Source organism: Podarcis pityusensis, assembly GCF_964106645.2.
Source record: "Podarcis pityusensis genome assembly, chromosome: 2".
NCBI lineage: Eukaryota > Metazoa > Chordata > Lepidosauria > Squamata > Lacertidae > Podarcis > Podarcis pityusensis.
In genome coordinates, this window is record NC_138029.1 from 66,387,098 (window position 1) to 66,414,684 (window position 27,587).

General features: G+C 43.9%; 1 protein-coding gene across 2 annotated transcripts in view; it reads right to left on the minus strand.

Annotated features, from left to right (window-relative positions):
• Positions 1 to 378: 378 nt before the first annotated feature.
• The window catches only part of GEMIN5 (gem nuclear organelle associated protein 5), a 33,863-nt gene continuing 6,654 nt past the window's right edge, over positions 379 to 27,587 (minus strand). For both annotated transcript variants that reach the window (XM_080987800.1, XM_080987799.1), the window contains exons 9-28: positions 27,456 to 27,541; positions 26,746 to 26,828; positions 21,397 to 21,533; positions 17,473 to 17,546; positions 16,988 to 17,169; positions 15,717 to 15,856; positions 14,860 to 15,031; positions 14,304 to 14,531; positions 12,470 to 12,577; positions 12,061 to 12,189; positions 9,981 to 10,076; positions 9,440 to 9,577; positions 9,018 to 9,165; positions 8,141 to 8,260; positions 6,084 to 6,294; positions 4,920 to 5,177; positions 3,725 to 3,887; positions 2,118 to 2,631; positions 1,481 to 1,577; positions 379 to 786 (exon numbers count right to left, since the gene is read on the minus strand). In XM_080987800.1, coding sequence (XP_080843926.1) covers positions 583 to 786; positions 1,481 to 1,577; positions 2,118 to 2,631; positions 3,725 to 3,887; positions 4,920 to 5,177; positions 6,084 to 6,294; positions 8,141 to 8,260; positions 9,018 to 9,165; positions 9,440 to 9,577; positions 9,981 to 10,076; positions 12,061 to 12,189; positions 12,470 to 12,577; positions 14,304 to 14,531; positions 14,860 to 15,031; positions 15,717 to 15,856; positions 16,988 to 17,169; positions 17,473 to 17,546; positions 21,397 to 21,533; positions 26,746 to 26,828; positions 27,456 to 27,541 — 3,288 coding nt within the window. In that variant the 3' untranslated portion in view covers positions 379 to 582. The remainder of the gene's footprint in view (positions 787 to 1,480; positions 1,578 to 2,117; positions 2,632 to 3,724; positions 3,888 to 4,919; positions 5,178 to 6,083; positions 6,295 to 8,140; positions 8,261 to 9,017; positions 9,166 to 9,439; positions 9,578 to 9,980; positions 10,077 to 12,060; positions 12,190 to 12,469; positions 12,578 to 14,303; positions 14,532 to 14,859; positions 15,032 to 15,716; positions 15,857 to 16,987; positions 17,170 to 17,472; positions 17,547 to 21,396; positions 21,534 to 26,745; positions 26,829 to 27,455; positions 27,542 to 27,587) is intronic.

Consider the following 27,587-nt stretch of genomic DNA (forward strand, 5'->3'; position numbering starts at 1 on the left):
CGCCTTGGTTTGTGAATGTTTTGGAAGTCGAAGAGACTTCCATAACAGATTGAGTTTGAGAACCAAGGTACCACTGTACTTACAGAAAATGGTATACTGAGGGGAGGTCAAGAATATCTTGCCTTACCTTATACGCAAGATTAATTGATATGCATACTACAATTAGCACCATCCATGCATGTTTTTTTTCTTTATTCCCCATCCTACTTTTGGTGTAAGATATCTTCACAAGGTTGCAATGATGAGCGGTCAACTGCTTTGTATCATCCATACTAGCATTTTTTAAAGGTGCCCTTGCAGGTCCCTTCGTGCAGTAGGCAGCATCCATCCTCAAATCTTTGCAAAATTTGCTTATGAAAGCAGTGATGAAAAAATAAATTTCATTTTTAGAACATATACTATTTATTGGTCAATTGTCGTGCACAGAAAGTTAATAGAAACTATGTACGTTAGAGAATGTACATTAGAGAATCCTTCCACAGAGTATTGCCTCAAAATAGAAAATAAGTTGACAGCACTAGAAAAAAAATGGATACTTCTGGTAGGTTGGGTTTTCTTTCTGCACATTATTTCAGAAAGCTCTCACGGACCGGCATGGCTATGTAGAAGTATCTTGTTCATCCATTCTAGAATGAGACATATTTCGTCCTTACAAATGTGAGTTCCTTTGTATTTTCTAAGTAGTTCTAATGACTTCTCCTGTAATTCTGGAACTACTTCATGGTGCTGGACACTCATGTGAAGCACAACAAGACAGCACTCAAGTACGTCGGGGAAGGGAGAAACCTGGAAAAAAGAAAAAAAATTGTATTTTTACACACTGGAAACTCCTATGTATAACTCCAAGCTGAGGTGATATATCTTACCACATTTCCCAGCTGCATTATACGATCAATATAACGACATTGCCAGATTTAGTGCTATTCCAAAGAGCACAATATTTTAAAGCTACACTGCTGCTGCAGTAAGCAGCTTTTCAGCTGCATGGGTATCTTCAGTGATGACTGCTGCATATTTCAGGTGAACATAACTCGCTTGCTCATTCTGGGGTCACATATTTTAGAATTCATTCACTTTTCCAACTTGAAGCTGTACAAGTCAGCTGTTTTGCTAACCAGTCATTGACATCATTGAAAGGGTAGCTTGAAACGAGTGCTATGCAGATTTTTAAACCAACTGATCTTGTAAAAAACAGGATTTTGCCCTCCAGCTGTTGCTGGACTACAACTCCCATTCTCCCTGGCGAAATTGAATCTTAACATCTGTAGGGCCACAGGTTAGCCACCTACTGCTACAACAAAACAAGCATCTTCAAACATATCTTCAAGGAGACCCAAATCTCTTGATTTCCTTCTGTCAAGTTATAACAATAATAATTTATTATTTATACCCCGCCCATCTGGCTGAGTTTCCCACAAGCTTGTGCTGTTAAGTAAAGCAGGGAAACAAGGATTTTGCTCCATGTTAAAGTCAGACTTACCTTTATACTATCTGGGAACTCTGCCAGTTTCTGATTTGCTTCTGTTAGTTGTTTTGTCAAATCTAGCAGAGAAACTGGTTCATTCACTTGTTCCTTACTGTAAAGAAGTTTTAAGAGATCACAATTTCAAAAATACAAAAAAGTTAAATATTCCCAACCTGCCACTCACTTTAACTTAGAAATTAAAGTGTGATTATAAGGCTTGATAACTATGTGTCATTAAACATTATGAAACTGACTTCCGTATAATAAATACCACTATAAAAGGAATGCAGCAACTTGTCTGAAGCAAAAAAATCAGACAGTTTTTTGTGAAGTGTGTCAAAGGTTTCTCTCAGGGTTAGTGTATCAAATATTCACAGCCAAGGTCTCCCTGAAAAGCTCACACTGAGTGGAGAGACTATTAACACCTTTTCCATGTGTCATATCCAACTAAATCAATGCAAACATGGAACAACATCTGCAAGTACAACAGAACTTCTCTCATCTGGTAATCCCAACCACACCGTCAGAAGGTCTGAGGGTTTGCTTGGTTTTTTTTTACAACTATCACACAACAGAAATTTATGAATTGGGGCCTAGTTCAATGGGATTCCACAGCCAGCTTTGAGCATCATCACTAAAATGCACCACTTACTTCTGACTCTGGCTTGCTGGGGATTCAGCTAAATCCTGGCTGTTGGTGGCACTTTGGTGGAGGTTGTTTTTCTGATGTTGGTTGATCATGTCTGCCAAAGTCTGCTGAATTCTAGAGATCTCTCTCTTTGTACTTTGGATTGCAGCATATTCTTCTGAAAGGAGCACTCTACAGCCCCTCAGTTTTGCTTGTCTTTCCACTAAAAGGCTTGAGCTGGCTATTGAATCAGTCTCTGAGTGTGTGCAATTGTTATGTCCTCTTGAAAGCGGATCTTCAACTTCAGTTTCTTCAGGCAAAGAGACTCTTTCAATGTTACTCTGGCCAGGAGTGGACAGCTCAAAAGTACAAGCCTCAGAGGTCAGCCCTGGTTGTTCCACGACATGCAAATCCACACGTTCCGGGTTCCACCAGAGATCGTATAGTTGCCCATAAGCTACAAATGCCTCCAGGCTTTTGCAGGCTGCCATACTTTGCAAATCTGTGCTGTCCAGCTTCTCTCTTAGATGAGCGCAACCTGTCAAAACATAATATATGCACAGTTGGAAAGGAACATGGGTTCACTTACCATACCTTCTAGGCTGGCAGAGTGAGGAAGGCATTCATGTGATGGGCTGCTTGCCCTGATTCACTCAGGAGGGACTACATGACAGGTGATTTAATGTAGAACTTCCTCCCCCTAGATACCCTCCAGTTTTTCATCTGTGACAAAGCTACAACTTAGTAGTATCCAAAAGAAGTAAAACACAGAAGACATCCCCGTCACTAAGCAGAGGCCAGTTCCCTTTTGACTGGTGGAAATGAAATACAAGAAGTGTCATTGGAAGTGGCCTTGTAGATGCCTCACTATGCTAGCCTAATCAGGGTCAGATGCAGAGTGGAATGTTAGTTATTTTTTAAAACAATGCCTTGGTTTACACAACAGAACTTCTCTAGAACACTGCGCTGATTATCCATAATCTGCATACTGTATAGAACAAGGAGGACGTAAGCAGTCCTCTCCCTTTCAACAGTTCAGTACAACTGCTTTGTTAATCTATTAATTATATTTAATTCTCTGCTAAACTTACGGATTGTGGTGTACCAGGGCAAAAAGTCATGGGTTGTATCCAACTAAATCATTACGTGAGCATGATGAAAATTTCCTTCCCTCTCCTCCTTCATGTGCCCTCACAGGGGAAGTTACGATGCCCCAACAGTAGATGTTCTGTGTATGCAATGATTGAGATGGATACAAACTCATGGTCCTAGCTTCTGATGCAACACAGCTATACCTTTCCTGGTTTGCTTATCAACGTGCATCAAAGCTGGAGGAACATGGTTGCATGCAGAGTACGGTTTCTTAACCCAAGAACCTTGGCGTCCCATTACATGCAAATGCAGCCTCTGCTCAATATTGCTTAAGTGACAAATTGAACTATGCCCTTTTAATGAATAAAAGGGAAGCCAGAGGTGCCAATGATGGGATCCAAGAAAGCAAAATTCTTATAGGAAAGTTACCAGAATACCATCCTTGGATAGGAACTTTGTAAGTTGGGGGGCTCGAAGTCTTGATCTGTTCCAATGGATTTATATAAAAACTGACCTAAAAGTGGGATGACTTTTTATACCTGTAGGGAGGAGGAGGTTGCAGATTTCTTGCATAAGTCTGAAGTTTCCAGCATCGTAGCTACGGGTCACAGCTGCAAGAGTGGCTTTCACTGTCTCCTCCCAGGAAGCAGTCTGATGGCTCAGAATTGCCAGTGTGAGATCGTGGGAAATATGGAACAAAACCTAGAGAGAGAGGGGGGTGGGGTGGGAGGGACCGTGAAAACACAAAAGGTTTCTGAAGATCCGACATGGGGAACCTCTGGCCTATGGGCCAAATCAGGCCCACCAGAGGTCTTAATCTGGTTTCCGCAAGTTGGTTCCTCCCCCTGAGTAATACGCATCTGCCCCAGACCCAGTGTCATGTGATGTCAGGTGTGGAACAGGCTCCAAAGGGACAACAAGGAGCCTTAAAATATGCCCCCAGTTGCTCCTTAGCAGTGAAGTTTGCATTTGGTGGCAACCTGGGAGCTCCAGAGTGTGGACTTTGACACTTTGGTTGACCGTGGGTCAGTCAATGTGGACCAAAAAAGGGTAGCCACCCCTGCTGTAGAAAGTGGCTTGATGCTTTTAGCTGTGGTGATCACAGGGGCTGTTTTTAAAAGCACCGTTTTTACCAAAAAAGTACGGTTTTGAAGCAGGAAATGAAGCTCTCTCTGTCTAGCTGTCTCTCCACCCCATGAACTATCACGCAAGCCTGTCCACAGGAGACAGTATGTGAAGGCTTGCACCATTAACTTAAGGGGCTGGCAACCAAAGAACCAGCCTGATATTCAGCAACATCCATGCCTGCCTACTCAGAAGCAAGTCCCACTTAATTCAACAGGATACCGAATGTCCAGTGGGACATCTAGTCCTTGGGAGATGAGAGTCTCTTCACTTGGCTCACTCCTTCAAGACGCCCCTGCCTAGCAAACAACGCCAAATGATGGAAAACACGCAAGTCAAGAAAACTGATGCAAGCTCTCTCTCAAAGCACACAATGCATACATCATGAAGCATAAAGTCGCCCTACCAGTACTTTTCCTAAATACAGAAGGAACAAAATGGATTGATTGAAATGGGGATTTACAGCACTAACTTCTTGACCCATTTTGGAAAAGCATGGCTAAGAACTATGATTAATTCTGCACTGTACTCATGGCAGTGAGATCACCTTTCCTCGCCCTTCTCTCCAATTCAGAGAGACCATACAGGCAGAGCCCACATGCAAATTACCTGCCTGGGATGACTATGGCTAGTAGCGGGAGGATACTCAATAGTTCTCAGCTGTTCAAGCAGGTTCTTGGACTGCTCAGCAGTATCGACACCAAATATGCTCTGCCACACATCGGCCACCATTTCTGTGAAAGAGCAGCCTTGCTTCACTGTCCAGCTGTGGTAGCAAGGTAGGGATGGGCTTCGGTTTTCCACCAGATTCTTTTCAGCAAGGCACTTTTGGAGCAATTCGTTGACGCTGAACACCAGCCTTTGTCCCTGTAGATTAAAACCATAGTCAGGAGGAACAAGGCACCCAGGGACCGATTCATTTAAACAGAAAAGGAAAAGCAATCCAGAACGTTTCTCGTAAAACTTGATGCAATGTATTCAATGGGGTTATATGGCTGAAAGGTAGATGTCACATCACAAATACAAATGTCTCTTGGGAGAGTTAGGAATATTTTATCGGAAACTTAAATAATGAAGGTATTTCCTATTAGCAGAATTTTCCTATGGCAGGAACTGAAATTCTGATTTTACAACAATAAGGAAAAAATAAGACCACTGTACTGATTGAAGAGTACTTCTTAGTAAGTATGTATTTGGACTGTAGCTTAAGGATTTCTGTTTGGCTCTAGTTGTATATATACACGTACAGCAACTAAGCAGACCTGCATGAAGTGTCTAAAACTAATAAACACTTCAGAGGCAAGTGCTAATAGTTGTGAAAACAGGGTTTCTACTTGAAACAAGAAGTAGATTACCATGTTGAATGGTTGACTGTATTGTATAACTTGTCACATTTGAGATACTTCATCTCATAAGTTGTGTTATTGATAACTTTTCCATGAAAAAGCAGGCTTCAACTCTATTTGTAGTCATGGATTCTGTTTTCAAGCAATTAAGATGGTAGACTTTAATAAGTTATTTGAATTACAAAGAGATATACTATTTAAACCAATTATTTTAAATGACACAATATACATTAAAAAGAGCACTTTTAAAATTCAGATTTTTTGAAAAAGAAATCACTTTTTCACATTTACCCTGAGTAGGAATGATCACTTGGGCTTGCAAAGCTAACCAGTATCTCCCTCTGAACAAAAATGCACAGGACTGAACAGGTGATACAACTCCAGAGTCATCCATGGTGCAACAGTAAAAGGAGTAACACACACTGACCAACAAACTCTCATGCTGCTGGAGGACATCTTGTGCCCCAACCCAATTCTTGGAAGACAGAAGTTCTTGGGCGCATTTGAAGGAGAACATCGTTGACAGATCTTTCTCTCCAGCTATCAGAGCCAGCTCAGCAGCAGCTTTAAGGGAGGTGGTGTCGGCCTTTTTAGCCAGCACTTTGGCTGCATCATAGGGAGAGGCAGCTCCCAGGTAACTGAAAGGGAACCATCAACAAAAGAAACTCTTATTTCACCAGCAGACACTTCGTTTCAAGACAACTTAACCACCCAAGTCAAAAGTTAAGTCTAATCTAGTGCAAAGAATTGATGCTTTCGAATTATGGTGCTGGAGGAGACTCTTGAGAGTCCCATGGACTGCAAGAAGATCAAACCTCTCAATTCTTAAGGAAATCAGCCCTGAGAGCTCACTGGAAGAACAGATCGTGAAGCTGAGGCTCCAGTACTTTGGCCACCTCATGAGAAGAGAAGACTCCTTGGAAAAGACCCTGATGTTGGGAAAGATTGAGGGCAAAAGGAGAAGGGGACGACAGAGGACGAGATGGTTGGACAGTGTTCTCGAAGCTACAAACATGAGTTTGACCACACTGCGGGAGGCAGTGGAAGACAGGAGGGGCTGGCGTGCTCTGGTTCATGGGGTCACGAAGAGTCAGACATGACTAAACAACAAGTGCAAAGGCGCTGTGGTTCAACTGCTGACTGGAGTAGAACATCAATGCCATGTTAAAACACTGCTGAAAGAATTGGACTCGCTACCAAGCTAAGTTCAGCATGCTGGTTCTGGTTGCAAAGTGCTACAGCAGCTTTAGAATGCCTAAATGAATGTCTCTCCCTTTAGACACCCAACCAATCTCTGTACGCTGCAGTGAACTGGACCCAGTGTGGCAGCACCCACCCTCTGCAACACCCAGCAGGTGCCCTCTCTTATTATCTTTACAGCACTTGATGAAGACCTTCCTCTTCCAGAAAGATTTATAACTGGAGATTCTTATCCCAGTCTACATCTGTACCAAATCTGAAATTGTTTTTATTTTTAAAACATATGGGAAGCAATTCACAAATGAAAAAAAATCATTTTCACTTTCTTGAAGTACCTGATTTTATATCAAGGCTGGTTCAGGGGGTACTGGGTGACTCAAAATGAGATCACTAAAATGATTGCTTACGCTTGTCCAATTCTGATGGTCAAAATCAGATCTAAGATACATATGTGAATCAAGCTGGTTGAACAAACAAACAATGTCTGGCACCACCAGTGCAACATCCTGCTAAGACCCAGGTTCGTTTATGGCATGAAAGGGGCAAATCTTTATCTCCCTTGACCTTGATGGGCCAACTATTGACAGGTGAGCAGGACTATACACCTATCAAAAGTAGGCCCACCCAGGGTGGGGGGAGATACTCCTCAAGTCCATCACTGATACATGGGGAATTCATTCCTGTTTTATGCAGCATTTCCTGGTGGGAACTGGCTTGCATGACCCAACTGAGCAGGACTGATGTCCCTGCACAAAAGAAGCAATCAGAATAGAGGTATGTGTTTTAGTGCTCTTTGCTGAAACCTTGGGGCAATCCACACATTCCTAGAGGGAACAGAGCAGGATTCAACTCCTTATGCATCAGATCCATCCTGCTGTCTGCAGCTGGCATTTCTACCTTGCATATGATGTCAGGTGCAGGTGGCTGGAATTTTGGAAAAATGACCTTGTGGGCCCAGTACGTCAGGCAACCTGCAGGTTCCTCACCCCTGCCTAAGAAGCAGCTGAAGGGAAGCGATTCAATATTCACCATGGCCATTACTGCACATCACATTGAGGATGGCAAAGATCAGGTTGAAGTGAACAGCATTGAGCTGGCTGTCACATTCCAAAATCTGTGGATCACAGTTCTACAGTACTCTGCACCAATTAAATGATTGTGCCCTCCAACATCTCATGTTGGAAGGAAGGCTCTCCAAAACAAACAAATTATTTAGGAGATCCTGGCTCTTAGGTTCAAAACAGCTCTCATTTAAAGTAAGAAAAGTGTTGCTTGCACCAATACCATTTGGCTGCCATGGAATAATGGCCGTCCTTCTCCAGCACTGCTGCCCAGCTGGTGTACAAATCCTTCAGAACGGGATCTTCAGGACGCAACCTAGCCTTGGCAACTGCAGTGGCTTCCCTGGAGGAAATGAGAAAACCATTTAGATACACCACACTAATGCACAGGAAAAACGAGCATGCTTCCGTTACTTCAAAAGGAAGTTGATCCTAACAATGATCATGAATTGATTCTACTTCATTCAGATGCCAAGGCATTCACTAAACCAGCAACAGTCTAACTTGAATGACTTGTAGCACTGTTGCATTATCTGTGAACTTTACAGGCTCACATACAGCAGTAGAGAAATCACACGATTGCTCAAAAGTTGGCAAGTCTTTCATGTATGTGTGAATTACTGTCACTGGAAGGATTTTATCTGCATAGTAACAGGCATATATGACCTATCTATGACCATTCATCTGCAATGGTTCATGTACAAGCGAGTAATCACTTGATCTTTTGGGGCTTGAACACATGTGTGAATTGGGCCAGGTTCTTTACCAGGTGGGATAGAATACAGTGTTATTTAAAATGAGAAAAGTAACTACACCAGCTCCTTACACAGCTCTAACACAACCGTTTATTACACCCTTGCGCTAAACTTGATATCCATCTTTGCGCATTGCCACTTAAAAGGCTGCCAGCTATGGATTTATCTGGCAATACATTTTCCTTCGTTACATATCCAGAAATGCAACTGAAGGAATGGATCTGAGTGTTCACTATTTCCAGGACTTTTAATAACTAGGATTTAATGTATTTTAGTTTTTAAGCGGCCGGGGTGTGTGTGTGTGTTCTACATTGTAACCCATCAAAACAACAGGAGTATAGTAACCTGAAAAGGTTGTGTGATTTCAGCAGCTCCACAGCCTCATACACTTTATGAATGGAGAGGAGATGGGACGCGGCTTTAACGTACTGCTCTTGAAAAGAGAGCTGCTTTGCGAAGGCTTCTACAGTCCATGCCCAGGTCTGATAGCCAGCTGAAACAGTGACAGCAAAATTATAATACAACAATGAAGTGAACACATACAAGAAAGGACTTCCTACAAGAACGGAAAAACATTCTTGTCTTGTAGTGTAAAGATAACGCAGGATTCTTAACTGTGGGGGAGGAAACCACTTTATAATTATTCTGTTCTCCGGAGTCCAGCCACTAAACCCTCAGAGTAGCCTGGTTTTGCTGTGTCTGGATTAAGCCTGCTTGGTAGCAAAGTAGCAGGTGCTTCTTTCGGGGTGAGGGATATCAAAACATACCCATTGGTGAAATGGCCACCAGCTGGTCTGTCAGCTCTCCCCTTTCTGCAGCGGACTGAAGAGCACTTTTCAGATCTCCTTTCCACAGCATGAGCTGCTGAAATAATTCCGGGTGTCCATTCTCCAAGTGGCTTTTTCCTGTGGGAAACAAAACGTGTTCCCTGGTTAGCACCACAGAAGGAGAACGGAAAAATGCGTACAGCAAAACAACGAAAAAATATTCAAGTCACCACTGGAACACAATGTCTATACCGGCTTTCTACTATGAGCTCTTCAGTTTAATGGTGAAATTTTGAGACCATGCTGCCACCTCAGCCCCTTAAACACCTACCCTACCCACACCATCCTTATTTTCTGTAGTTGGAATGAATATTAGGCAATTTGTCATACAAGCGTACAAGAGAATGTAGAGGAGCCACTTATTTCAAGGTTAAAGCTTGATGGATTCACTAGGTACTAAACAGCCACACAAATATCACAACCCCCCCCCCCCCCAAAAAAAAGAAGGTGGGAAAACCTGAGTTAGGATTCAAGGACTAACCTTCTGCTTCTATCATTCTGTACAGGGCAGGTCTGTCTGTGAATAGCCCCAAATGGATAGGATCCTTTGAACAAGAGGATATATCTTCATTCTGAGCTATAAGAAAGAAAGAAAAATCACCTTCTGTTTCACATATACGTTTATGTTCCTCATGACAGGGTAAAATATTTTGAGTAGTTTTACAGTTCTCGATTACATATAAAGCACTATTAATATACAAACAACTCAGTGAAGTTTGCGGCCCGGCCTAAAACCATAATTACCGTAATTTTCGCACCATAACACTCAGTTCCCCCCCCAAAAGGTAAAGGGAAATGTGTCTGTGCGTTATGGAGCGAATGCAGGCAGGAGGAGCTGCTCTTGCTGGCTGTTCGGCAGCCTCTCTTCCTTGCTGAGAAGCCGGCAACAGCTGAGCAACAGCTGAGTGTCGGGAGACAGCCTCTCTTCCTCCTGTCTGCCTGCTCTATGGCTTTTTGGCGAGGTGGGAGAAGGGAGGCAGCTCGGAAGCCGGCAAGAGCTGCACGCAGCGTGTAAAAGCCAAGGTGGGGAAAGGGAGACAGCCTCTCTTTCTCCTGTCTGCCTGCTCTATGGCTTTTTGGCGAGGTGGGCGCTCGGAAGCCGAAAAGAGCTGCGCGCAGCGTGTAAAAGCCAAGGTGGGGAAAGGGAGACAGCCTCTCTTTCTCAGTGTCTGCCTGCTCCATGGCTCTCCCTTACACAAATGTATGCGGCTCTTATTCTGCTTTCTTTACAATGAGCTGGAAGGAGGGACAAAGAGGGCATCCCCTTCCGTCCCTCCCCCAGCACCTCACCGGTAAATTCAAACAAAGCGGCTTACAAGGCTCGTGTCCCTGAGTCTCCTCCTCCTCTTTTTGCTCCGGTTCGAGGCAAGGCAGCTGCACAAATGTGAGTTCCCCCTCTCTCTTCCTTCCCTCCCTCCCTCCCTCTTCCAACTTCAAAAAATATTGGGGGGACAGCCAGGTAAGCCCCACTCACATACCACAATGGGGGGTGGGGGATGACTCCCTCAAATATTTAATGGGGTGTGTGTGTGAAGGCACCTAGGCCCATAGGAGTTGGCTGCTTTGCCTAGGACAAATGTGAGCTCTCCATCTCTCTTCCCTCCCTCCCTCCCTCCCTCCCTCTTCCAACTTCAATAAAATATTGGGGGGGCAGGTACAGGTAAGCCCCATCTCACAGACTGCAATGATCTCAAGACAATGTGCATGCACACTGGTACCTTATATGAATGGCAATGCCCATCAGCATGGGGAGAGGATGACTCCCTCAAATATTTAATGGGGGGTGAAGGCACCTAGGCCTATAGGAGTTGGCTGCTTTGCCTAGGACAAGTGTGAGCTCCCCCCCCCCCCTTCCTTCATCACTGTATTGGAGATACCATACATTACTGACAGTTCCTTCATTCACGTGGTTACAAAGCACGGATCAACATGGATCCTCAGGATTTTTGCACTGAGTCACCCAAATTCACCATCAGATCACATAGCATGTCCATGGCTACAGCTTGCACCAAACAAAATCACGCACCCACTGTTGCCTGGGGCCGCAGTGGTGCAAAAACGTGGTTACAAAGCACGGATCCACATAGATCCTCAGGATTTTTGCATTGGGCTACCCCAAACTCACCGTCAGATCACATGTCTGTGGCCACAGCATGAACCACAAAAATCATACATCCACTGTTTCGTTTAGAATTTTTTTTTCTTGTTTTCCTCCTCTAAAAACTATGTGCGTGTTATGGTTGGGAGCGTGTTATAGAGCGAAAAACACGGTACTTTAAGAACTGCCCCCCCCCCCCGCCCAAGAACAGATTCCAGATGACCACTCAGATTGAGGCTCTCCCATACACACATTCTTCTTATGTTCAGTTTGATGTCCTTTTGTTCGCAAGTAGATTTTCTGCTTAATCTCTGGAATGGCAATTTACTGTTTCATATGTATTCATCTATTAAAGACACCCTGGCCTACTTTGCATATTTTCAACCCATGTTATTTAACAGAACACACATTTCAGCTGAGCACAGTCAAGCGTAGCCATCATTACTGAATTTGCTGCCCATACCTTTGGAGTGCAAGAAAGCTGCTAGTCTCATACAGTCCTGGTGCAGGTCTTCTTTTGACCTATGGTCCATAGATGTGCTGAGAGGTAGGATGGAGCGAGGCTTTTTCCTCTTCATAGAAGAATCTGATCCTGAGAAGAGAGTTGCCATAATATCGTTCTAGGCTACAAGTGGGAATCTCTAGCCACAGGCTTGTATCATTATTTAAGAGCTAAAATAGCCTTCCCCAACCTAGTGCTCGCCAGGTATTTTGGACTCCTATAAGCCCCAAGCAGCATGGCTGATGGTCAGGTGCGCTAAACCACAATTAGTAATACAAGCAAATGTATTTCCTTTTTAAAGCAAAGAAGGCTTAACATGTCCCCATCCTATGTAGCCTCCCTAGATTTCTCCTACAGGATGCATACCTACCTGGTTTAAACTGATCCTTCCTCACAAGCGGGGTCTTGTGGATCACAGGTGGTTTTGGAATATCGGTCACACAGGCAAGCGGTGAACACACTGGAGAATCCTTATGAACTACAGTCAATAACAAAACTACATTTGCATAATGTCTAGCATAAAAATGGCCAACTTTATACATGCTATGGAAACAGAAACTTGAAAAAATAAATAAAAGCTGGGCAAAATAGAACTGATGTTCACATGCTTCTTATTTCCTATGAAATATTTCATGGCCTCTGGCTTTCAACGCTGGTTGAAAAACAGGTAAAGTGTAGGGGGCCGCTAGGGGCGCATTGGAAGATGGCCGACAATACCATCTCTCTGGCTCACATGAGGTAATTAAGAGGCTAATATGGGAGTAATTAGCCTCCCAGGTTTTCCCAGGGGGATTGGGAAAACCCTGCCTCGTCTGCGGTTGCCTATAAATCACCCCCGAATTCGAAAGAAGGAAGGGGTGAGGGCACTAGACGGAAAGCCCTTGTGTGAGTTTTTTTCGCTCTCCCGGACACTACTTCTGATCGTGACCTGGTTGAAGGAGCTCAAGATAAACAATTAGGAAGAGCAAATGCACATGTTTCGAGTGAAGAAAGGGAGTACTGATTGCTAACTGAATTGACCTCTGTGAAGCTGAGCGACGGGTTGGACTGAACAGGAAAATATATCAAAGAAGACTACATCAAAGATGTCGGTATGTTGGAACGCGGCGGAAAGGGGGGGAACTTTTCTTTTTTTCTCTATGTGATTGCCTAACAACCCCCCCTAAGAAGAAACGTTGCAATTACCGATAACAAGTGAGATCGAATAATGACCTGTGTGGAAATGAATTATTAACCAAAGGCTTTGCTTTGTGGAAGATCTGGAAAGGAAATGGAAGGCTTTTGGGATGACACAGTTCTAAAAGAGAACTGCCATGACAAGACAGGCTCTGTTGCAGGATTGACGGTCAAGAGGGGGAGAAAGCCACGGTTTTGTTATCATATTTGACTCTGCGTTTGATCTGGCAGAACCCCCTGAAAAGATTGATGTCGGAGCAACAGGTCTGAGAAAGCTAATGAGCAGATGCTGAGACTGTATTTTATGGAAATGTCGAAATGGCGTCTGCTGTCTGAATATGACTTTTGGATTAATGTGAAAATCCACACAGGACTATAACAACGTTCGTTTCAACTTGCTTGTGGAGACTTTCAGAGGTTATAAAGAAAGGAAAAAAATACGATAACAACAAGAAAATTGAAAGATGATTTGTAAAGGAAAATAACAAAGAGATGAATTGACAGAACTGTGAACATCAAAGCGGCAGAAAATAAGAGATGATTGTACCCTTTCTGAGCTCGAAACATGGGTACCCCCAACAAAAATTTAAAATTCGGTTTTGTAATTTGGAACTAATGTGATTTGATTGGTTTGTTAATAAAAATCATTTTTTTAAAAAAGAAAAATAGGTAAAGTGTAAGAGAGCTGAGAAGTGTAGGCCAACTTCCAGTTCAGTTTAGTTTACCTCAAAGATAACACAGTCTGATTTCAGAGCTACATAAACTAAGAGCCCAGAGATCTTACTTGTGCCAGATGTCAAGGGTTCATCCTACTTTGCTTTCGGTATTCAAATTTCAAATAAAATGAATAAAGATGACAGCCATTCTCATAACCACTTAAAAGTTAATCTCCGCTCTTTGAACTAGTATGAAAATGATTATATCCACAGTTCCATTTGCAGACCAGAGAGGGACCTTCTGCTCTTTAAACAAGATCTGGGGAATCTTTGGACAGATGGTGTAAGAAAACATACAAATGAAGTAGATACCTTCCATGGAAATCCTCTCAACTGTATCCTGCTCCTGTTGCTCCTTTTCTCCCTCTTGGTCTGACAGGCCATTCTCCTCTAAGAAAGACTCTTTCGTGTTCTCACCACCATTCACCCAGTCACTTACATCCGGTATTGAAGGCACCTTTCCCAAGGTCTTCTTCTTCTTCTTGGCTTTCGGTTTGAGCTGAGTGTTTCTCTTTTTCTCCAATTCAATGTTCTTCTTACCTACAAAATAACAGAAATGTCCTGAAAATAAAAGCTGTGTGCGTTCAAAATGCGCTTGGGAGAATAGCCACACACCCTCACCCAAGGAGGGTGAACCAGACGAATTGCACTGATGAGTTGTCCTCACAATCATTCTTTGGAGCTCTGTCTATGCTGCCAGGTGAGCTCTCATCTTCATCACACTTCATGAGGCCTCAATTCCTGCTGACTTAGGAACACTCCCTAGGGCTACGTTTGAGAAACACTGAACTAAATGAAGCAAATGCATCTACTTCCCCTCACCCCCTTCCTAGTCCCCCTGGTGTCAACACATCAGCAATCTACTGACCTTGGGGAGGGCGGCTGTGCTCTTGCTTTGTAGCTACCCATTTATGAACACAGAAGTCATCTGCTCCAGTATAAATGGAGTCCGCTTCCACAGGTGACCACTGCACACAAAGCAGCCGGCCCCGGTGTCCCCTGTAGTTGTGCAAAGGCTCTTCCTTCAGAACATTCCAAACCTGTAAACATAACCTCTCATTAAGAAAAGCAGTCAAAACTTTTCCTGTTTTCAGTAAGAAGGCTAATGCAACTGGGTCATCTCAAAGGAGGAGCATCTGAGTCTCCAGACCCCTCCACTTTGGAGTACAGCAGGCAGCACTTCCAACAGAGTCTGTGCAAAGAATGCCTACTATCTGTATAGGCATTCTCTTCACCCACATCCCATTTTTCTTAATTTGCCATTTTTTGCTCATGGCATATTTGTACAAGATCAGTTTCCTCTCTCTCTCTGTGTACACACACCCAATGTACACTTCCTGAATTCTATATACACACACACCAAAGTACACTTAGGAAGAAACTTATGTTGTTTTTTTCTTATTACTTATGTTTTGCAAGAAAGGCAAAATACAAGAATGCACCCGTCTATAAAAGTGCTGATTTCACCTACAAAATATCCTAAAGCAGGACCCTTTCATGGCAGCTGCCTCCATTTATTTACACAAGTGCCTCCTTAACACCTAACAAAGCACACACATATTGTGTACTCTGTACAAAATGTAGCAAAAGAAGCCACTATTCAAGATACAACTCTCCCTGATTAAAAAGAAGAGCAAAATAGGCATCCCTAAATCCCTTATCTATTTAATTAGCGGTGGCAGAGGGAAGAACTGTACAAAAATCACAACCCTTTCACAATCATACCTGGGCAGTGCCATCATAGCAAGCAGATACGAGCCGCCCGTCATGATGTGGGCTCCAAGACAAGCTAGTAATCTTAGCTGTGTGCCCCGCCAAAGTACGGAAAGGTTCAGTTATTGTCACAGGTCTCTCTGGAGAGTTTTCTAAAGACAAAATACATGGTGTTGGAAGCAGCTGGACAAATGTTCCTAAACGCATGTCAGAGAATAAAAATTGCTTCTAAAGGTGCCAATGTTATTTGGTCAGAGACCCTCGGCAGCGCAAGCACAAGGGAACAGTAGCCCATGTCCACACTCTAGAAATCTTCTGTCACAATGGCTAATGCCATACACACCGATGTGCTGTTAAGTAATGTGTTCCCAAGGATAGTTTACTTGCAGTTCTCTCAAGACAGCAACAATATTAATGCTTGAATTTCTGAAGAGTTTGACTTCAGTGGATTTAACACAACAATACTGGGGGGGAAATGCAACCATCACAACATAAGGGAAGCAAAGCGTACTGTCAAAGCCAGGCATAGGCAAACTCAGCCCTCCAGATGTTTTGGGACTACAACTTCCAGCATCCCTGGCTAACAGGACCAGTGGTCAGGGATGATGGGAGTTGTAGTCTCAAAACATCTGGAGGGCAAAGTTTGCCTATTCCTGGTCAAAGCTAATGGTGACTCAATAACAATCTACTCCTTGCATCCTATTTGCTCAGCAAATTTGAATCTACCAAGATTAATGGTTTCATCTGAGCAGGTATTACCAGTCCAGGATCACAATTTTGGTTGGGCGTAACATCATTTCTGTCAAATCTCTGACTGCACAATCAGCTCCTGAACATGCTAGTTCTGTGTTACTGTCATCATTTCAGTTCTCTGTTACCCCATTAGTTCCAGTGCCCCCCCCCAAACCCAAGACAACATGCTAACATTAAGGCTAATTTTATCATATAGTTTACAGCTTTTTCAGAAATCTCCCATGAATGCCAAACTTCACTGAGAAAATAGTTTCACAGGAACACAGGTTTTTGCTGTACCACAGACAAAAAAACGAGGTTTCCAGACTTAGCTGCTGTTATCTCTTGACACTTCCATAAAAGCAGATCTGTGCAATGACGCACATACACACAGAGCATTGCTCAAACAAACGGAGAAGGAAGAATCCTTTAGCGTTTGAAGCCACGAAGGAACCAACATTGCCCAGGAAGAGGAGAAATAGCAGCACCGCCAGTTTGCTGTCTGAACAGAGTGACTGAGGGCAGGTTCTAAAAGCATGAGCAAGAGTTACCTATGACACTCTTGATATTGTGTACATAAATGGCAGCATTGTTTGAGCCAGAAGCTATCATGTAACTCAGTTCTGGCTGTGCCCCATGATCGTGATGCCAGCGAATAGCATTGATGAGCTTGTGGTGCTGCTGGATGGTGCACAAGAGTTTCAAGTCAGGAGCCCGAAGTATTTCAATAGAACTGCAATATTAAAAATAAAGGAAGGGGAGAAAGGAAGAGATGATCAATTAACAAGTTGAATAATGTGGCAAACAAAAACGTTTGCCACCTGCCTTCCCAAAACAATACATGCAACTCCCTGGCTAGCAAAAAAATAAATAAAAATTAAACAGCTCAGTACGTCCAAGTAAGCCACTTCTATTTTTGTCATGTTTAAAATTAAGTTAGATTTGGAAGGTTGTTAAGTACACCCTGTACTGACCTTAAATCCACAATGCCTACTGCACATATAAAGTTAGCATGAACTTAAATGCTAGTACATACCCATCTTCATTACCAATAGCCAAGATGCTGCCATCTGATTTCCAGCTGATCTCTGTGTGTGCTGGTAGTTTGTGCTAAAATGAAATAGACAAAGAAGTAGAGAGCTACCTCAATAGTCCCGACACTCTTTTTATATAACCAGCAAAAAAATAAAATACACGAGAACTGATTACTATTATTATTTGAATTCATATACCGCCTTATACGGTATAAGTCTCAGGGCGGTTCAAATAATAAAAGCAATGTATGAAACCACAAAATACACAATCAAAATGAAAACAACAACCCATTAACACCCCCCCAAACAAAAACCACACCCCACATTTTGAAAGGGCATAGGATGTCAATCAAATCAACCAAAGGTCTGGTTAAAAAGGAACATTTTTGCCTGGCATCTAAAGGTGGATAATGAAGGTGCCAGGTGAACTTCCCTAGGGACAGCATTCCACAGATGGGGAGCCACTGCAGAGAAGGCCCGTTCTCGTGTTGCCACCCTCCTGACCTCTCGAGGAGACACACAAAGAAGTGGCCTCAGAAGATGATCTCAGGGACCAGGTTAAGTTCATATGGAAAGAGGCGGTCCGTGAGGCACTGCGGTCCTGAGCCATTTAAGGCTTAATTGGTCAAAGCCAGCACTTTGAATTGGGCCCGGAAACTAATTGGTAGCCAGTGCAATCGGACCAGGATCGGTGTAATATGCTCAAACCATCTTGCTCTGGTGAGCAACCTGGTGCTGAATTCTGCACTAGCTGAGGTTTCCAAACTGTCTTCAGAGGCAGCCCTACGTATAATACATTGCAGTAATCTAACCTTGAAGTTACCAGAGCATAGACAACATTAGTTAGGCTATCCCTGTCCAGATAAGGGCGTAGCTGGGCTACCAACCGAAGCTGATGGAAGGCACTCTGGGCCACTAAGGCCACCTGAGCCTCGAGCGACAGCAAAGAATCCAGGAGGACCCCCAAACTACGAACCTGCTCCTTCAGAGGAAGTGTAACCCCAACAAGAGCAGGTGATCTGCCACCTATCTGGTCTAGAGAACCACCCACTAACAGTGCCTCAGCTTTATCTGGATTGAGTATCAGTTTGTTGGCTCTCATCCAGTCCATTACTGAGACAAGACACTAGTCCAGCACTTCCACTGCCTCACCTGCAGATGTAAAGGAGAAATAGAGCCGAGTGTCATCAGCATACTGCTGACAACGTACTCTAAACCTCCAGATAACCCCACCCAGTGGTTTCATGTAGATGTTAAACAATGTAGGGGATAGGATTGAGCCCTGCAGAACCCCACATTGGAGGTTCCACGGGGCTGAAAAGCATTCCCCAAGCAACACCCGCTGGAAACGACCATCCAAGTAGGAATGGAACCACCACAAAGCGGTGCCACCCACCCCTAGTTCGGACTGTCGCTCCAGAAGGATACCATGGGTTGATGGTAAGAGCTGCTAAGAGGTTGAGAAGAACAGGGACATGTTTCCCTCGTCTCTCTCTTTCAACAGAGGTCATTATACAGGGCGACCAAAGCAGTTTCTGTGCCAAAACCAGGCCTAAACCCCGATTGAAATGGATCCAGAAAATCAGTTTCTTCCAAAATTGCCTGGGTTAAGAGAGGGGGCACATAGGAGATGGGAATCCATGAAATTCCTGCACCAATTTTCACAAGTGAACAATTTCAGTCAGCCAACATGCCAACATGGCCTGGCACAAGAAACACCAGCGGGGAAAAGCCATTTGTGGCCATATAACTACCGCCTCCCTACAATCTCCTGAAAACATTTGATTACATTTTTCCATCTGTAGTTGGATTTCCAAGCCATGCATCTTGCCGCAGATGTGTGAAACCTATAAAGCAACTGCAACTTCTCCCTGAATGTAGAATGCTATGACAAAAGTAAACAGGAAAATTCAGGAGACACACCATTGTCTGACAAGCCAAAAGGGGGGAACTCAAAACCTCTGTTCCACCCCTGTTCTCTGGCCTCTCATTCCTTGCCTTATTTCCTTAATTCGGCAGAACGGCGTTAAGGACATTTGCTCACGCCAAGAAGGAGGCGCACACTATAGCTTTGAAACTAAATTACGAGTGTTTATAGACTATGAAAAGCTTCAGGCTAGCACCAGCCAACACATGGGTGGCCCAGAAGCCAAAGTCATGTCAATTGTTCATCCAGGCTTTCCTGTGCAAATAGGTTACAGAAGAGTAAGAACAATGGATGGCAGCCTCACCACAAGAGACGATGCAATGCCCCAACATGCAGAAAGAGAACCCCAACAAGGGACAGATGTGCTGAGGTTTGGGGAGGTCTTTAAAACATCTGCTCAAGTTCATAATTGAAGGTTTGGAATCTCAAGTGTGCTAAATCTACAACAGATTTGCAATTGTGGGATGGATGGAAATCAAGAGTAGCAGCCTGCAGCTTAAGAACTGGAAGTGTGAAATTCAGCCCCTTCGCCAGCAGCCTCTTACTTTGCTCTTGCAGTAATCCTCTCAGGGTTACTAAGTCATAGCGCTGTAGTGACAGCTGATGGCATTCTCCTCCCATTCACTCATCTGTCTATTTGTATGTAGCTTTCTTCCACAAGATTGTGCCCCAAATGGTCCACAATGTATCAAATAAATGGCAAAAACATTTTTTAAAAAAAACCCCTATATATAGTGAAAAACAACACCTCAAAGTTTTGTTTATCAGTCATACATCTTATTTGTATGCTGGTTTTCCACACACACAAAAACCATGCTCAAAGCGGCTTACAACAAAACAACAGATCCATGCAATGCTATATAAAATACAAATAAACTAATAATAAATTTAATAGCTGAAAGCTAGAAAGGAGCCTGCTGGATCAGCTCAGTAGCCCATCTAGTCCAGCATCTTCTTCTCACAGTGGCCAACCAGATGCCTATGGGAAGCCCGCAGACAGAACCTGAGCTTAACAGAGCTCTCCTCTCCAGCAGTTTCCCAGCTACTGGTATTCAGAGAAATACTGCCTCAGAGACATACATAGTCATCAAGGGCAGCAGCCATCAATAGCCATGAATTTGTTTAATCCTCTTTTAAAGTCATCCAAGTTCATGGTCATCACTAGCTCTTGTGGGAATAAATTCCATAGTTGAAAATTTAGAATAAAGCCTGACAAAAAAAAAAAAAAAAAAGTAGTACAGAAGACCAAAAAGATGTCTTCCACAAAGTGTCCCTACAATTAACCTACACAGCTTTCACTTCAATTGTGGCTGCCTTCCTCCTAGCACCTCTTTCATTCTTCATTGCTCAACAAGGAAGGAAAAAATGTTTCTCTTTCCTCAGAGCCCCATACACACTCATGGCGATGACACTGTGTGCACACTCTCTCCTCCATCAAACTCCCATTCCAGATCTGGAATCTTAGGCCTAGCAATCCTTTGATCCTTTTACTCCCTTTCCTTCCCACTGTCTTCCTCCTAGTAGTACACAATTCCCATTCCCCCTCATGCCTACGCTATTTCTCTGCTGTTCTAATTTAATCATGGTTTCACTTTTCTACAGTTCCACGTTTCAAACCCCAATCCTTTTCTTAGGTCTCTGCTTTTCAGATCACTTTGTTCCACCTCCTGAACTTGAGCATACTAGGTCTTCGGTGGCCCTGCCATTCCCTTGTCCTTCCTTCAGCCTCTTTGCCTCTGGACTCCCTCAGCTTCCCAACCCCCTGGAGGCTCTTCCTGGCCCACAGTTTTAATTCTGGCCCACAGTTTTAATTCCAGCTGAACTGACAACTCTCTTTTCCTTCAGAAACTGTACTGCAAATTGTTCGGTTCCCTGAGCAGCAGCACACCTAACTCAGCCCATCAGTATCAAAGGCTGCACTGCCACGAGCACAACACAGAACAGATGGAGAAGACTTTAACAGGTGAATTTCACCTATGGCCCGTAAATTCTTACTCACTTTGACTGAATTAGTTTCTCTGATTAGTTTGTTGATGTCATGGGCTTCATCACCAAGTTTCCAAGGATTGTGCTGAAAGACAATCCCCTCTCCTGCGCAACTATACAAAGTTGCTGAAGGTCTGTCACCATCTCCTCCTGCAAGAGAGAAACAAATAAATAAATTAAACCTGTTAGTCTTTTTAAAAGCAGACACCTTGAATACAACTGGCAGAAAGAAGTGTGCTAACCAGCTTAGCAAAACATACAGTGGTGCCCCGCAAGAAGAATGCCTCGCAAGACGGAAAACCCGCTAGACGAAAGGGTTTTCCGTTTTGGAGGTGCTTCGCAAAACGAATTTCCTATGTGCTTGCTTCGCAAGACGAAAATGTCTTGCGAGTTCCTGCGGGGTTTTTTTCCTCCCCCCCCCCTTTTCCCCAAGCCGCTAAACCGCTTATCAGCTGATGCTAAGCCGCTTATCAGCTGATCTTTAAGCCGCTTAACAGCTGATGCTAAGCCGCTTATCAGCTGATCTTTAAGCCGGCTAAGCCGCTAATACTGTAGCGCTAAGCCGCTAAACCTCTAATGGGCTTGCTTCGCAAGACGAAAAAACCCGCAAGACGAAGAGACTCGCGGAACGGATTCTTTTCATCTTGCGAGGCACCACTGTATCGGACGGGATTCAACTAACTAAATCCTGCTAGCAAAACCCCATGCAATGGTTAACATTAATGCAACAGGGCTCTTCTCCCCATGACAACAAAATCACTGAAGAATTAAGCCAGATGCACTACTGCCCCACCTGATATTTAACAGGCAATGGCAATTTCTTTGACTCACGATTCACACTGTGTGGCAACATTTTTAGACAGGGCACAATGAATACAAATTTCTTAAACGTCAGTTGTTTTTCTTTGTACACAGTAATGTTGGAGAATGCAGGGACAGGCATACAGTGTTGGGAAAAAGCACCAAGGCAAAAGCCAGCTCCAGATGGCTGGAATGCAAAACAGGTTTGCAGATGTACTGTTGGAGAAAAGGTGGAGCCTATTCTCTGTACTGAGCACCGGATGTTAGCTCAGTGTGTCATATGACCTGTGCTGGAAGTACAGGGGAGGAGTTGTGACTCTTCTAATGGAGACTGAAGGGTGCAGTCACATTTCTATGTACTGTTGAGTGACAGGAATAAAACATGTAGAAAGGACTCCTGTCTGTCTCATTTCTCCTCCCTGGGAGAATGCAGGGAGGGAGAGAGAAGCAGAGAATGTGTTCTTCTCACGACTAATGAGCCTGCCGGGATCGCAGACGGACGGTAAACACAGTATCTCGCTCAATTGCCTTGGGGGAGGCCAGGTACCTCTGCCTGTGAGCTGAAGATACTAACATATGGCAGCCTTTGGATGGTTTCGATCCATCGGACATCTGCATGAGAGGCTGGTGGATTGTCCTCCTCTGCTCCAAGGGAGAAGGCAAGCGTCTGAAAGAGGCCAGAGGCTCAACAGACAGCTGGTGGAAAGAAGAGGTGTTTTCCAGAGCAACAAAGTTTAAGGTATGCTGCATTTCGGGCTAAAAGTGTGAACGCAGTCTGATTAATTCCCTGGTTCACGGAGCTGCGTTTCAAAGAAAACAAAAGCTCCGGGAGGAAGAGGCCTGCAGCTTGAAGGCTGAAGCCTGCATTCCACAAATTCTTGTGGTTGATAAACTGTCCTATTGAAATGCATTGTTGCTAAGTAACGGAAAGTTGGAAAGTTACTGGCAAAGGGGCTGGACTGTGGGTGTGAGCCTGGGAAAGCGAAACAAAATCAGAGAATGTTTTGGCTACAAGTTTACGTGCCCTTGGAAGGGACTTTCCATAGCAGCCAGAGTTTAGCTGCCAGGTGCTAAAGAGCGTAAACAGCTTGCAGTTTGCCTGACTGAGAAAGGAAAAAACAACTGTTGGATTTTACAGCTTGTTTGACAGTGTGAGCTGGAGGCTTGGCTTCAAGATGGATGCCAAGAAAGGGGGAGGTCTGCCTTACCCACCTCCCTTAACCAATGACAATTATTCATCTTGGTCTGTAAAGATGAAGGCCCTGCTGCAGAATCAGAGGCTTTTTGATGTAATTGAAAACCCCATCCCTGCAGCACCAACCAGACGTTGGGAGTCACAGAATGTAAGGGCCAGGACTGCTATAATTCTGTGTGTCTCAGATGATCAGTTGGTGCATGTTCAGCATTTAGAAAATGCGAAAGAGGTTTGGGACACGCTGCGTACAACGCATCAGAGAGATGCTGGTTCTTCAGCGTTGCTGTATTTTGAGAAATTGACCAATCTGAGACTTGCGCCTGATGGAGATGTTCAAGCGCACCTGACAGAAATGAAGTTTCTGCGTCAACAGATGGTGGAACGCAATTTCCGTCTTCAGGAGGAAGTGTTTTGCTTCATGATGATAAACAGCCTTAACCGCACCTACAAGGTTGTTGCCAGTCAGCTTGGTTCCCTACCGGCCGCGCAGCTGACCGCGGAGAGAGTGTGTGCTGTGGTCCTGAATGAACACGACAGACTTGCTGCACTGGAAGTGAAAGACAGGGGGAGGGAAGAACAGAGTTCTAATTCCCCCACTACTGATGCTACTAGGGAGCATGGTGTAGCATTGAGTGCTGTCCGATGCTACAATTGTGGACAGACTGGGCATCTACAGCGAAACTGTAAGAAGCCGCGCCAGTCAAGAGGAGCAAAGAGCAGCTCTACGAAGCCTGAGGCGTCAGGCAAAAGCCGTTCCAAGTGCCAGGTGAAACCTGCAAAGGCTATGATGGCGAAAGGAACCACGCCAGATGTTGGGAACTCGTTCATAATTGACACGGGCGAAACGGTTCATATGTGCCCGCACAGACAACTGTTTTCGACGTTGAGGAAGCAAAGCTTCACTGTGAAACAGGCCAACGGTCAGGAGTTGGAAGCGACCGGAATTGGAACTGTGTATCTTGAGAGTCTGAACTTGACTATAAGTGATGTTTACCTGGTTCCAGAACTGAGATTTAATCTGCTGAGCGTGTTGCAGATTGCAAAGAAAGGACTGAAACTGACCTATGATGCTAAAAGCTGCAAGATCTACAAAGATGGAGAACTGTTTCTTACTGCCAAAGAGAAAGATGGACTGTATTTGTTGACTTTTGATCAAAGTGATTACATGAAATGTAATTCTTCTGATTCTAACGAAATCTCTCTTGCAGGTGTGACCAGTGTGAGCACCAGGAAGGTGACCAAGACCAAGAAGGTCGACAGAGCATTTCAGCGGGTGTATGCTGATGTGATTGGTCCTCTAGAACCATCTAGGGGCAGTGCAAAATATTACCTTTTGTGTGTGGATTGTTTCACTAATTATTCTTGGGTTTATATGATGGAAAAACCGCAAGAAACTTTAGAAAAGTTTCAGGAGTTTTGTGACAAGGTTAAAAATATGCATGATGCTAACATTGATTGTCTTTTCACAGATGAGAAGCAAATTTTTCTGTTACAGAAGTTTCAGAAGTTCCTGGATGGAAAAGGGATAGACCACAAAGTTGCTGTTTCGCCAGAAGCGTGGAACAGGGGGGTCTGTGTAAGGGTGAACAAAGAATTGCAAAAGGGGATGAATGCGCAATTGCTGAGTTCACATTTGCCACATGAATATTGGGCCGAATCGCTAGCGTCCTATCTTCATGTGTGGGTGAGAAAGGTCTCAACAGAGTTGGGATGTTCTCCTTTTGAGAAGCTGTTCAATAGAAAACCTTCTGTTGCTTATTTTAAGGTTTTCGGGTCTCATGTGAGAACAGAAGCTCCAGGTGGAGTAAAGAATGCCAGAGGCATTTTTGTGGGATATGAAAAAGGTCTCTACAGAGTAATTTTGTCTGAATCTGGTCAGGTGATTCTCACAAAGTTCCTAGAGAGTGCTCCTGAACAAGAGCGAGTTGTACAAACATTTCCCACAGGTGGCGATTCAGATGATGATGATTTTTCTGATGTCACAGATTACAGTGGTACTGACGATGACAGTGATAGCTCAGAGAGTTCAGTTGTAACAGTCATTGAGAGGAAATCTCACACAATGGATAGACCTTCACAGGTGAAGGAAGAACCACTGATTGCTACTGGTTCTCAACAGAGTCCAAAGGTTGAACCAGTGAGCACAGAGGATCAGAACCTCATACGCAGGTCTGAGAGAGTTACAAAGGGTGTACCACCAAAGAGGTACTCAAAAGAGTTTGCTAACTTAGCTGTTGCGTGTGTTGCTATTGTTAACAACTCAAAGCAGGTTAAAGCAGTGTCTAAGTCAGAGACAAAGACACAACAGAGAGTAGCTAGCCAAGGTAATGCAGAAGCACTCATTCCTTGGAAGCCAGACAACCAGAGAGGTACACTGGTGAAACCAGTGGTGGGGAGTTCCAAGGGTGGAACTGAAACAACAGGGGACTGTTATATGTATAACAACTGTTTGTTCTCTTCTCTGGATCATGTTTTGCCAATTGATGCTTTTGGGGGAGGATGTTGGGAAAAAGCACCAAGGCAAAAGCCAGCTCCAGATGGCTGGAATGCAAAACAGGTTTGCAGATGTACTGTTGGAGAAAAGGTGGAGCCTATTCTCTGTACTGAGCACCGGATGTTAGCTCAGTGTGTCATATGACCTGTGCTGGAAGTACAGGGGAGGAGTTGTGACTCTTCTAATGGAGACTGAAGGGTGCAGTCACATTTCTATGTACTGTTGAGTGACAGGAATAAAACATGTAGAAAGGACTCCTGTCTGTCTCATTTCTCCTCCCCGGGAGAATGCAGGGAGGGAGAGAGAAGCAGAGAAGCAGAGGGTGTGTTCTTCTCACGACTAATGAGAAGAATCGCCGGGTTTGTTTACCTAGCCTGCCGGGATCGCAGACGGACGGTAAACACAGTATCTCGCTCAATTGCCTCGGGGGAGGCCAGGTACCTCTGCCTGTGAGCTGAAGATACTAACATACAGTACATAGAATGTATCAGAAGTCATAGAACAAGGGACTCAAGGGTCATCTAGTCCAACCCTGCCATGCAGGAATCTCAGCTAAAGCATCCACGACAGATGGCCATCCAACCTTTGCTTAAAAACCTCCAAGGAAGGAGAGTCCACCGCCTCTCGTGGGAGTCTGTTCCACTGTCTAACAGTTCTTCCTGTCAAAACGTGCCCCCCCCCAAATGCTTAGTCATAATCTCCTTTCTTGTAACTTGAATCCGTTGCCTCAAGTCCTATCCTCCAGAGCAGGAGGAAACAAGTATTGTACTATGCTTTGATTCTTAACACTGGAGACTATAGACACCCCACTGTCTGCTAGTTAGCTTCTTAAAGGCTATTTCAGTGATCCTAGATGGATTCCCCAGACTCACCAAAGGACAACGGAAGGACGGGAGGTCCCCAGGCTAATGTGTACACAGTTTTCTTGTGGAAGGTGCTGGAGATCTGTGGGGGCCTAAAGGAGAATTTGGGTGTCATATTTAACAGAAAGCTCACCGAGCATGCATTATCTGGTGTAAAATGCAAAGCATAATTGAAAAAGATTGCAAACAGAAATCAAAGTGTGAAAATGGCTAAGCAAGTTAGGAAGCAAAAGTTAGAACGGCAGAACTTTTCAAGATACTTTTGCATTCTTCCACGGCAAATTTTAGGAGATTGTTGGTGCTCTATTTTGCATATGCAATTTTTTATGCCGAGTCTCAGTTCAGAGAATAGTAAATCACTGTGAGCTTTCCAATGTCAGTTTTGCTCAGATTTTAACCTTATGAATGACTTTAAATGAAGTAAATCAGCTTAACAAAAACGGTTTACATTTTATATTCAAAACAAATTCAAAGCTTTATTCAAAAAATTATGTTTACTGGAATATCTGTAAATATTTTCGGCATGACATTTAAGGAGCACACAGTTCCTTTTATTGCATTAGAATGTGAATTTTGTAGACTTCTATCATATCCACCTTCTATAATCTCCTTAAAAAATACTCCCCCCCCCCACCTTTATAACTTTTCCTCAATTTTTTTTTAGTTTGGTTATAATCTGCCGACTCACACAGACCAACAAAAGCCAAGTCATTTCTTACTTGTTGGAGTAGGTGTCATAGATGCCGACTTTCCCATCATCTGTTCCAAAAGCTAAACAGCCTTCTTTCTTTGGGTGCCAAGCCAACTGCAAACAGAAAGAGCCACAAGGCTTTCAACATTTTGTGGATGTC